Here is a 12,607-nt window from a genome sequence, read left to right as displayed (position 1 = left end):
AGGTACTCACATATCGTAGAATGAAAAACAGCATGTGTACAGAGATAGCGTGCTTGCGTCATGCGTGCCTAGCGCGTTTCGTCATCGTAGACATTGTCAAAGGCGTGATATGTATATATATAATTGAATAGAATATTTTTTTTCTTTTATAACCACTTCAATTCTGGGCACTTTCACCTCCTTCCTGCCCAGGTCAAATTTCAGCTTTCAGCGATGTCGCACTTTGAATGGCAATTGGGCGGACATGCAACACTATACCCAAACTACATTTTAGCATTTTTTTGAGACAGGTAGAGCTTTCTTTTGATGGTATTTCATCAAACACTGAGTTTTTTGTTTTTTGCTAAACAAATAAAATAATAATAATAATAATTTAGTAAATATTTATATATTTAGTAAATATATAATTTTTCTCCCTCACTGATGTGTGCTGATGAGGCTGAACTGACGGGCACGGATAAGCTGCACTGAAAGGCAGTACTGATGGGCACAGGTGGGCATCACTGATAATCAATGCCCTCCCTGTTTATACTGTGATCAGCTGTGTCCAGTCACACCGTGATAAGAGATGCGCCCCGGGGGCGTGCACGAGCGGCTTGTTCTGAAGGATGCCATATCAGTCAGAACAATACAACCCCTGCACGGCTGTCATTTTGCTATAGGCTGGGCGGGAAGGTGTTAAACTAGAGTTTAGGGTCACTTTAAAGGGGTTTTAAACCCCCGAGTACTGTTTGTACCAATAGGTAAGCCTATAACAGGGCCTACCTATAGGAACCGTAAATATCTCCTAAACTTGCACCGTTTAGGAGATATTACATTGCATGCGGCCGATGACGTCATCGGTGCATGCGCTCTGAAGAAACGTGCCGTGCACGTGACTTCACACGGCCTCGGCCAGTAGCACAGCCGGAGCCCACAGACCTGGAAGGAAGACGGGTGAAGATGGATGTGGCCTCCAGCAGGGACGACGTGGGCTTCATTTGCAGGTAAGTGACACATATTGTGCTAGTATGTGATGCATACTAGCACATTATGCATTTACTTTGCAAAAAGACATTTTTTTCCCCAGGCTTTACATCCTCTTTAACAACACTGGAAAAGTGCTTCTCAGTTTGCAGCAGCATTGTCACCCCCATTTGAGCCATGTATGGCACGCCTAAGTAACCACTTCATTTAAAAAGACATGGCTCCAGTAAAGAGTGAGAAGGCCGCCTTAGAATCTTTAACTATGGAGAAATGGAAAAATGCTGACTTGGTATTTTTAAAGCAGAGCTTCACTCTTTCAATGAGCATTGACTATTTTAAATCCATTTGCAGCTACTAGCATCAGTAAATTGATAGGAAACTACACTATAGCATATATTTACTTGTTTTACATTTTTTCCAGGCTTAGGCAAATTATGTCATACATCCCAGAAGTGTTCAGGAGGTGTTTTCTCAGCTAAGCACACCCTCCTGCCTGAGCTAAGGGCAGATGGAGTTCAGGAAGTAAATACTACATGAATCATCTGCCCTTACACAAGATGGCCACAGGCATAAATGCTACAGGGTATTTTGCAAAGCAATTCCTCAACAAAAAGATGCCTGGAGACATGGATGGATGGGGGAATTTGTTTTGAATATAAAAAATTAATTTGTTTTCTTGGTTTGTAGTGCTCAAATGAAGATGCGATGAAGATCCGCTTTACCTTCCTATTCTTTATTTCACTGTTACTACAAACTCCCTCATAGAGAGGTATAGTGCATCCGGAAAGTATTCACAGCGCTTTACTTTTTTTCCACATTTTGTTGGCTTGGTTTGTGCTCTGACATGCACTGTTAACTGTGGGTCCTTATATAGACAGGTGTGTGCCTTTCCAAATCATGTCCAATCAACTGAATTTACCACAGGTGGACTCCAATCAAGTTGTAGAAACATCTCAAGGATGATCAGTGGAAACAAGATGCACCTGAGCTCAATTCTGACTGTCATTGCAAAGGCTGTGATGCATTATGTACATGTGAGGTTTTTTTTTTTTTTTATTATTATTAACCACTTAAGCCCCAGCCCTATTTCGGACACTTTTTGTTAAAATCAGTATTTTTTCCTAGAAAACTACTTAGAACCCCCAAACGAAAATTGCATACAGCCGTTTTTTAAATTTGCCGCCTTTTGCAGCACAGTAGCCCGGAAGTGACGTCATGGACGTCGCCTCCGGGTTACGTCATCGGAGACCCGATCAATGCCGTTTCCGACTCCATCCAGCCGGCGGACGTGCCGGCTGGGTGCTCGGGGCTCCCGGTGGAACAGGAGCCCCGAGCAAAGCCACGGAAGGCAGCGGGAGGTGGGGGGACGTCCCCTCCCACTCACCCGGGTAACGATCGAGTGGCTCCCGAGCCGCATCGGTCGTTACCGACGGAAAACCGACCGTCGGCTTTAAACCACGGTACCGGGATGATGCCTCTAGCTAGAGGCATCATCCCGGTATAACCCCGCAAAGTCTGCCGACGTATGGGTACGTCAGTATGCGGTAAGTGGTTAATATGTTTGATTTGATTTAATACGAATAGATTTCAAACAAACTTTTTTCACGTTGTCATTATGGGGCAGCATTGTTTTTAGAATTTTGAGGAAAATTAATGTGGAAAGAGTGAAGCGCTGTGAATATTTCCGGATGCACTGTATTATTCATCAGATATGAACACAATCACGCAATAACTGTATTGTTCCCAAGGGTGGACAACAAGGCACAGTCATTTTAATCATTTAAGTTCCAAGCTTACCTATCACTGGCAGCTTGTCATTATCGAGTTTTATTCTTGCAAAACCATCCTACGAGACATAAGGAGAAAGTCATGCATCAGAATAAGAAAATGTGAATTACACCATGAAAAGCAAAAAAATTAAAAATGGTATGCTTCATCATAGACATAACAGAAACATTACATACCACATTAAGCAGGCCATACGTGGATCTTAAATCGTCCGGTTCAGCAGGGATAGGCCAAATTTTAATCCAAGTATGGGCTCCCTGGTTGTGCACAAGTCGATCGATCATCTTCTGTACAATCAGCCTGGCAGGTTTTTCCTGGACGATTAGTGCCACCAGCTATACCCAGAAACTCTAATCATTGTGTTCTGCTGGCAGAGAAGGTTCCCCAAGCTCTCTGCCGGCAGAACACAACAGTGCTGCTAGAGGGATTCTTATATCAACACTGACTGTGCTGATGGGGGAATCAAGCTATTTTCTTTCCATCCATCCATGATAGAAGGGAAGAAAATTGCATAATCTATGGCCTCCCTTATACCTATGCTATTCCTTTTCAGGTCCTCATAGGCCAGATAGCATTGTCTGCTACTTACAGCAGAAATTCTAATCATGGATCACTCCCTGAATATGAAATGATCCTGTTAGCACACTTCTCCTGTAGAATAAAACGTCGGCAGTTGCAATTTTCTTTTTTTTGCACAATATTTACTAAATGCGTAAGATCACTAAAATTGATGTATTTTTCCTGCACACACAGACATAAAAATACCCCAGCAGTGATCAGCGCAGCTAATCGCTGGCTTGGGGGACAGCCACAGATACCTGCGGCCACCGTCGACCTGTCATTGAAGTGTATAGGGCTTGGAGGCTCACAGATGCCTGAAACAGCTGCAGAAATCAGCAGATTCCTTGCTGTTGTCATTCGCACCAGTGCTAGTCGCCCATGCAAATATAGTCAAATACAAAAACGGGAAAAGATAATTACCAATTATTATGTACAGCTTTATGAAAGACTTACCCTAATGATAAAAGAAACATGGAAGATGTTCTCAACTGTACGAGAAAAAGAATGTGGATTGATAACAAAATCAAAGAAAGATATGGGAGTGTCAGCTATCAAAAGAAAAAGAAAATAAAAATTAAATGAGGGAAATAGGAGCTCTAAAAAACAAAATAAAAGATCATAATAATCGAAAGTTTTAAAGCACAGATTAACTTTATAAGCTACACATCTATTAAATAAATCTTCACATACACAGAAAGATTCACACTACTCAAAGGTGAGCCGACTCTGGTATGATCTCCTCAAGGTAGGGCGCTCGGCCAGTCGCAGTCAAGTAAAAAGAAATCCGGATGGCTGCACACCAAAACGGAGATCCAAAACACCTTTATTCGTGTAAAAAGTACATAGTGGGCACAACATGTACCAGCAGGGGAGGACGGCTAACATGTTTCACACATAGATTGTGCTTTGTCAAAGCCTAATTGTAAATTAGGTCCGGTGGATAACAATTAGGCTATGATAAAGCACAATCTATATGTGAAACGCGTTAGTCGCCCTCTGCTGGTACACGTTGTGCTCTCTATGTTCTTTATACATGAATAAAAGCGTTTTGGATCTCAGTTTCGGTGTGCAGCCATCCGGATTTCCTTTTACCCAAAAAGATCTCCAACCTCTACTTCATCACTTATAATCAAATGCTAATCAGGGAAAGGGACAAGAAACAAAAAAACACATCAGAAAAAAATAATTGCTGTACTATAGTGCCATGGCCAGCAATGCAGAACATTAATAAGGTTTCGAAACAAAATAAATCAAATTTTTTAGAATTCCTTGCCACAAACTATATGTTAACAGGCTTGGTAACACCGTTCATCTTTGTGAGCTTTGGCTTTTTAGATGGTATGGACTCTTTGTTATAGGTGTCACTGGACAATGTTCATGTGTGCTTTCCTAAATGTTTTCCTGGACAATGTACCACGTTTTGTGTGCCATAGGGCAATGCCCATGTGTTTGTCATACGTTCTGCTGGGCAATTTTCATATGTGCTTTGTTATATATGTCACTACTCAATGTTCACATGTGCTTGTTAAATGTGACGCTGGGCAACATTCATGTGTGCCTTGTTTTTTGTGCCGCTGGGCAACATTCATGTGTGCCTTGTTTTTTGTGCCGCTGCTCATGTGTTATTATACAGGATTTATATAGCGCCAACAGTTTGCGCAGCTCTTTACAATAGGAGGGCAGACAGTACAGCTACAATAGAATCCAATGCAGGATAATAAATCAGAGCGCCCTGCTCATTAGATCTTACCATTTAAAAGGGAGGGTCAAGAGATACAAAAAAGGAAATTGTGGGGGATGAGCTAGTCAAGAAAACAAAAATGTATGGCTGTTAGGTGGAGGCAGCTTAGGCTTCACTGAAAAGAAGGGGTTTAAGGACAGTGTTTCTATACTCCAGTCCCCTCAGCACACTTAGGGCTCTTTCACACAGTCCGCCTCCGTAGGCGGATCCGTGCTGCTCAGCGGGGATCGATCCGCCGATCCCCGCTGAGCCGGTGGATGACAGCTCCGTCTCTGCTTGCAGTGCGGAGAGGGAGGTGTCACAGCTCTCGCTGCTCTCTATGGGGGATCGGATGAGAGCGGACCGCCTGTCTGCTCTCATCCGATCCGATCCCTGAACGGATGGAAAAATAGGGTTTCCATCCGTCCGGATTTCACGGACAGGATCGGATACAGATGGCAGCGGGTGTCAGCGGAGGTGTCTCAGCTGACATCCGCTGCCCCATAGAGCTGCATGGAGGATCCGATCAGATCCGCTTAAACTGACAGGCGGATCTGATCGGATCGCCTGTGTGAAAGAGCCCTAACAGGCCAGGTTTGAAAGAAAACTGAAATACATCACAGGAGATATAATTTGCTGCTCAGTGATTGCAGTATTCTAGTCTGCATCTCCCCAAGGCAATACTTAAAATCTGGCCTGTTAAGTGTGCCCTGAGGACCGGAGTTGATTAACACTGTTTTAGGGATTGCCTAAAAGTGGACAGAGTAGGAGATAGTTAAGCAGCATGGTGTAGGGAGTTCCAGAGGATGAGAGAGGCTCGGGAGAAGTCCTGGAGATGAGCATGGGAGGAGGTGACAAGGTAGCTAGAGAGCAGGAGGTCTTGAGAGGAACGAAGAGAACAATTTGGTTGGCATTTTGAGACTAGATTAGTAATGGAACCAGGGGGCATAGTTATGGATGGCTTTGTAAGTTATTGTTAATATTTTTAATTTGTTGGGTGAGTGGAAGTCAATGAAGGGATTGGCAGAGAAGGGTAGCAGAAACTGAACGGATGGTAAAGGTTAAGGAGACAGCAGCATTCATAGTTACATAGTAGTTACAGTTGAAGAAGGACAAAAGTCCATCCAGTTCAACCCATGTAGATGTAGGTTTGTCAGTGTCAATATTTATTTTCAATATCCCTGTATATTGTGCTCTGTAAGACGCACGTCCGTCTTTTGAAAAAAATCAATTACCCCCCTCTGACACCACCAATTGTGGAAGAGAGTTCCACATTCTTACTGCCCTGACAGTGAAAAACCCACTGTGCAGCTTAAAGTGGGTGTAAACCCTCACATATACCAGTGAAGTGAACAGCCTCACATGATACACAGAGATTAAACAAATCTCCCTACATAAGTTTTATATGCATATCTGCGGTTTTCAGCTTTCTATATTATTTAGAAAGTGGACATTGTGTTAAAGATTTTCTCTTCCTGTTCAGCACTGGGACTGTTGTGTTGGTATACACTGTGAGACAGCTGATTGGAGGAAAGGCACCCCCCCTCCACATAGGCAGAAGAAGGAAGGAAGGAAGGGATGTGCTGTGAATAGACCAGCTTTCTATTTATGGTACCCATCCCAACACAAAATTCCACCTGGTTCTATCTTAAATGACGGAGAACTTATCAGAAGTTATCATGCTGATCGCAAGAGAACAGAGCAGGAGAAATCCACTGGACTCAAGGCTTTGGAGAGAAATAAGAAAACAATGCAGATATATGTGCCTAGGTCAAATCTCATGAATCAGGTTTACATCCACTTTAAGGTTAAACCGCTTCTCCTCCAATCTCATCGTGTGGCCACGTGTCCTTGCACTCCCTGAGACTGAATAGCATTTTTCCTACATTGGGATCAACACTGAGGTATTTGTAGATTGCTATCATGTCCCCTCTCAAGTGTCTCTTCTCCAGCGAAAATACATTTAGTGCTTGTAGGCGTTACTCGTAATTGAGGTCCTCCATTCCCCTTTATAGTTTTGTTGCCCCTCGAAACTATGATGGACTGAAGGGGGGATAGCATAGAAACATAGAATGTGTCGGCAGATAAGAACCATTTGGCCCATCTAGTCTGCCCAATATATCTGAATCCTATGAATAGTCCCTGGCCCTATCTTATATGAAGGATAGCCTTATGCCTATCCCATGCATGCTTAAACTCCTTCACTGTATTTGCAGCTACCACTTCTGCAGGAAGGTTATTCCATGCATCCACTACTCTCTCAGTAAAGTAATACTTCCTCATATTACTTTTAAACCTTTGCCCCTCTAATTTAAAACTGTGTCCTCTTGTGGTAGTTTTTCTTCTTTTAAATATGCTCTCCTCCTTTACCGAGTTGATTCCCTTTATGTATTTAAAAGTTTCTATCATATCCCCTCTGTCTCTTCTTTCTTCCAAGCTATACATGTTAAGGTCCTTTAACCTTTCCTGGTAAGTTTTTTCCTGCAATCCATGTACTAGTTTAGTAGCTCTTCTCTGAACTCTCTCTAGAGTATCTATATCCTTCTGGAGATGTGGCCTCCAGTACTGCGCACAATACTCCAAGTGAGGTCTCACCAGTGTTCTGTACAGCGGCATAAGCACTTCTCTCTTTCTACCGCTTATACCTCTCCCTATACATCCAAGCATTCTGCTGGCATTTCGTGCTGCTCTATTACATTGTCTTCCCACCTTTAAGTCTTCTGAAATAATTACTCCTAAATCCCTTTCCTCAGATACTGAGGTCAGGACTGTGTCAAATATTCTATATTCTGCCCTTGGGTTTTTATGCCCCAGGTGCATTATCTTGCACTTATCCACATTAAATTTCAGTTGCCAGAGTTCTGACCATTCTTCTAGTTTTCCTAAATCCTTTTCCATTTGGCGTTTCCCTCCAGGAACATCAACCCTGTTACATATCTTTGTGTCATCAGCAAAAAGACAAACCTTACCATCGAGGCCTTTTGCAATATCACTTATGAAGATATTAAACAAAATTGGTCCCAGTACAGATCCCCGAGGCACCCCACTGGTAACATGACCTTGTTCTGAATGTTCTCCATTGACTACAACCCTCTGTGTCTGTCACTCAGCCACTGCCTAATCCACTCAACAATATGGGGGTCCATGCTCAATGACTGCAGTTTATTGATAAGTCTTCTATGTGGGACAGTGTCAAAAGCCTTACTAAAATCTAGATATGCAATGTCTACTGCACCTCCACCGTCTATTATTTTAGTCACCCAGTCAAAAAAATCTATAAGATTTGTTTGACATGATCTCCCTGAAGTAAACCCATGTTGTTTTTCATCTTGCAATCCATGGGATTTAAGATGTTCCACAATCCTATCCTTTAATAGGGTTTCCATTAATTTGCCTACTATTGATGTCAGACTCACTGGTCTATAGTTGCTCGATTCCTCCCTACTACCTTTCTTGTGAATGGGCACGACATTTGCCAATTTCCAATCTTCCGGGATGACTCCTGTTACTAAAGATTGGTTAAATAAATCTGTTAATGGTTTTGCCAGCTCACCACTAAGCTCTTTTAATAATTTTGGGTGTATCTCATCAGGACCCTGTGACTTATTTGTCTTCACTTTAGACAGAAATCTTAGAACGTCTTCCTCTGTAAAGACACATGCATCAAACGATTCATTAGTCATCCTTTCAAGTGGAGGTCCTTCTTTTTCTTCTGTAAAAACTGAACAGAAGTATTCATTAAGGTAGTCAGCTAGCCCTTTATTCTCTTCTACATACCTTCCGTCCTTTGTTTTTAATTTAGTTATTCCTTGTTTTAATTTCCTTTTTTCATTTATATATCTGAAGAATGTCTTATCCCCCTTTTTCATAGACTGAGCTAGTTTTTCTTCTGCCTGCGCTTTAGAAATTCTTACAACTTGCTTAGCCTCTTTCTGCCTAATCTTGTAGATTTCCTTATCTTCATTGCTCTGGGTTTTTTTATAATTACAAAATGCTAGCTTTTTTTTTTTAATGATTAATGATAGCCTATGTAAAGATAACCCAAAGAGGAGGGAGTTGCAGTAGTCGAGTTGAGAGCTAACCAGGGAATGAATTAGCAGCCTTGTGGTGCCATTGGTTAGGAAAGGGCGTACTTTGGAAATGTTGCGGAAGTTGAGTTGGCAAGATTTGGACAGTGATTGGGTGTGGTGTCGAAAGGAGAGTTCAGAGTCCAGGATTACACTTCACAACCTGGCATGCAGGGATGGGTAATAGTTGTGCCATCGATCCTGACAGAGAAATCAGGGGAAGGGGCACATGTTTTGTTATATATTCCACTGGGCAATGTTCATGTGTCCCAAGTTATATGTGCCACTGGGCAGTGTTTACGTGTGGGCAATGTTTACATGTGCTTTGTTATATTGCCAGTGGGCAAAGTTCATGTGTGCCTTGTTAGATGTACTACGGGGCAATGTTAACAAGTGCTTTGTTGGATGTGCCACTCTGCAATGTTCTTGTGTGGGCATGTTTACATGTGCTAAGTTTTAAAGTGATATTCAAGGCAATTTTTTTGTTTTTTAAAAATAACAAACATGTTATACTTACCTGCTCTGTGTAATGGTTTTGCAAAGAGCAGCCACGATCCTCCTCTTCTCGGGTCCCCCTGCCGGCACTGCTGGCCCCTCCCTCCTGCCGAGTGCCCCCAGAGCGAGCTACACACAGCTGCAGCTCGGCCCCGCCTCTCTCCTTATTGGCTCACTGGCTGTGATTGACAGACGCAGAAGCCAATGGCTCCCACTGCTGTCTCAGCCAATGAGGGAGAGTCCCCAGAGAGCCAAATCTCTTGTGCATATCGCTGGATCATGATGGGGCTCAGGTAAGTATTAGGGGGCTGCTGCACAGAGAAGGTAAAAAACCTTGAGCCTTTACAACCACTTTAAGTGCCACTAGACAATGTTAATATGTGCTTTGGTTATATGTACCAGTAGACAGTGTTTGCTTGTGATTTATTGTATGTGGGCCTAGGCAGTGTTCACACATGCCATTTGGAAATGTTCACGTATTTTGTTAAATGTGCTCCTGGGCAATTTGAATGTGATCATTAATACAGATATTTATATAGCAACAACAATCTATGCGATACTTTTCATACTGTACATTCATATCAGTCCCTGCCCTCAAGAAGCTTACAATCTAAGGTTCCTAACTCACATGGGCACATATGCACACACAGGAGCCAATTAACCTACCAGCATGTCTTTAGAGTGTAGTAGGAAACCTATGCAAGCACAGGAAAAACATGCCGGCTCCATGCAGATAGTGTCCTGACTATGATTCGAACTGGGACCCCAGTGGTGCATGGCAACATCTTCACGTGTGCTTTATTTTATATGGCGCTGGGCAGTACTCGCATGTGCTTTACTTGTTGGGATGTCTAAGGTTCTACATTGTTGCACTATATGTTGATGTTGTTATATAGTTGATCCTGTTTCGTTTCAAGCAGTTCATTTTGTCATCTTTAGATTAGTATTTTTAGCAGCGGATAGTATCATATTTAGTTAACGGTTGGATACAAAAGCCCCAACGTTATACCTGTACCCAAGAAAGGGAACACAGGATCCTAAATTAAATGGTGACATAGATTCCCTGAACTAGGTTAACATCTTTCTAACTTACAACTATGCTAGGTATCAAATTAAATACTACTAAATTAATTCCCAAAAAACAGCAAAGATTCTAGGGATAAGGTTTTTCACATGCAAGATGTTACAAGATAAATTTTTGCTCTGTCATTGCTTTCTTTAGAAATTTCTAGCAGGTATCATGCAAATTTTCTAGCTACACCTACAGCAAGAATGCCAGTGAAGTCAACACTCACTATATTTCTGGCCAGGTAGTGCAGCTACTATTGCCAACCTCTTCTGAAAATGATGGTTACTTGGCAGTAAAATGCCCCCTCCAAGTCTGAAAACTTACATAGATAGATGGTAACCGCCAACCAAGAGGAGGTCAACAATAGCAGCCTACGTATTACACTCTTCACAGGTTTGCTTTAATGGATAATGGCAAGCATCAAATTATTACTAAAAGTTCAGACTCACGATCTTCTCTAAAATAGGTCTGTAAGTAGCCCAGAATACGCTCTACTTCCTTTTCTGTTGCTTCCTGGTGAGACTCTTCCATTTTTTTCAGCTAAAAATAAATAAATATATAAAATATTAAAATGATATATGCAGAATCTTGCTCATGCAAAAGAAAAAAAAAACCCCGCCTAAACAATTTGTGTAATGCACGCAAATTACACACTGCATTTTACACAAACCAGGATTTGACCAAAGGCAAGTGTATACCAGATTTGCTCAGATAATTGTCAGGGTGGGTATTTTGTGTCATGGGCACAAGAACTAGCATGTGTGCATTTTGAAGGGTGAGTTCTGTACTGCATTGTATTACTGACAACACAAGAACACGTATGTACATACGCATGATTAAAAATTGTGGGCACCCTGGATGCTTTGGAACATATGTATGGGGAAAATCCAGTTTACAAATGAATACCCGTACACTCTTAATTAGGGTCAACTGAATGCAAGCTATAAAGAAGAGTTCAGTCCCTAAGTGAAACCACTGTATGCGAACATACAGCGTACAAGCAGGGATGTCCAACCTTTTGACCTTTTTAAGCCACATTGGAAGAATTGTTTTGGGCCACACATAAAATACACTAAGGATTGTCGATGAGCAGAAGTAACAGGCAGATTGCAAGTTAAGATCCTTGATATAGATAATGGAATGATAATAATTTTTTTTTTTTTTTTTTTATATAATAAAAGTAAAAGGGGGGGGGGGGGGGGAACATAAAACTAGTACGATATTCAACATTGACACGGACGCATCAATATCTGGTTTGATGGGCGCAGTAGTAATTGTCAATGATTTCTCAAGGTGCTCATCAGATATTTTGGTTGCCCTTCGTGTGCTTCATCCTTTAAAATAGTTGCTCACAAATATACAGTATCTCACAAAAGTGAGTACACCCCTCACATTTTTGTAAATATTTTATTATATCTTTTCATGTGACAACACTGAAGAAATGAAACTTTGCTGTAATGTAAAGTAGTAGTGTAAATTTACTGTCCCCTCAAAATAACTCAACACACAGCCGTTTGTCTGGCAACAAAAGTGAGTACACCCCTAAGTGAAAATGTCCAAACTGGGACCAAAGTGTCAATATTGTGTGGACACCATTATTTTCCAGCACTGCCTTAACCCTCTTGGGCATGGAGTTCACCAGAGCTTTACAGGTTGCCACTGGAGTCCTCTTCTACTTCTCCATGACAACATCACGGAGCTGGTGGATGTTAGAGACCTTGCGCTCGTCCACCTTCCATTTGAAGATGATCCACAGATGCTCAATAGGGTTTAGGTCTGGAGTCATGTTTGGCCAGTCCATCACCTTTACCCTCAGCTTCTTTAGCAAAGTCAGTGGTAGACTTGGAGGTGTGTTTGGGGTCGTTATCATGTTGGAATACTGCCCTGTGGCCCAGTCTCCGAAGGGAGGGGATCACGATCTGCTTCAGTATGTCACAGTAC

At 42.0% G+C, this 12,607-nt stretch overlaps 1 protein-coding gene across 1 annotated transcript in view; it reads right to left on the bottom strand.

Moving 5' to 3' along the window:
- Window positions 1–12,607, bottom strand: part of NSMCE4A (NSE4 homolog A, SMC5-SMC6 complex component) — a 53,670-nt gene that overhangs the window by 26,418 nt on the left and 14,645 nt on the right. The window contains exons 6-8 of the mRNA XM_082269133.1: window positions 11,116–11,206; window positions 3,769–3,863; window positions 2,764–2,812 (exon numbers count right to left, since the gene is read on the bottom strand). Of these exons, the coding sequence (XP_082125259.1) occupies window positions 2,764–2,812; window positions 3,769–3,863; window positions 11,116–11,206 (235 nt within the window). The remainder of the gene's footprint in view (window positions 1–2,763; window positions 2,813–3,768; window positions 3,864–11,115; window positions 11,207–12,607) is intronic.

This window comes from Pelophylax lessonae (genome assembly GCF_965119305.1).
Source record: "Pelophylax lessonae genome assembly, chromosome: 9".
In the NCBI taxonomy this organism is placed as follows: Eukaryota; Metazoa; Chordata; class Amphibia; order Anura; family Ranidae; genus Pelophylax; species Pelophylax lessonae.
The sequence above is the reverse complement of the archived record's forward strand: the minus strand, read 5'-3'. Positions and strand labels throughout refer to the sequence as shown.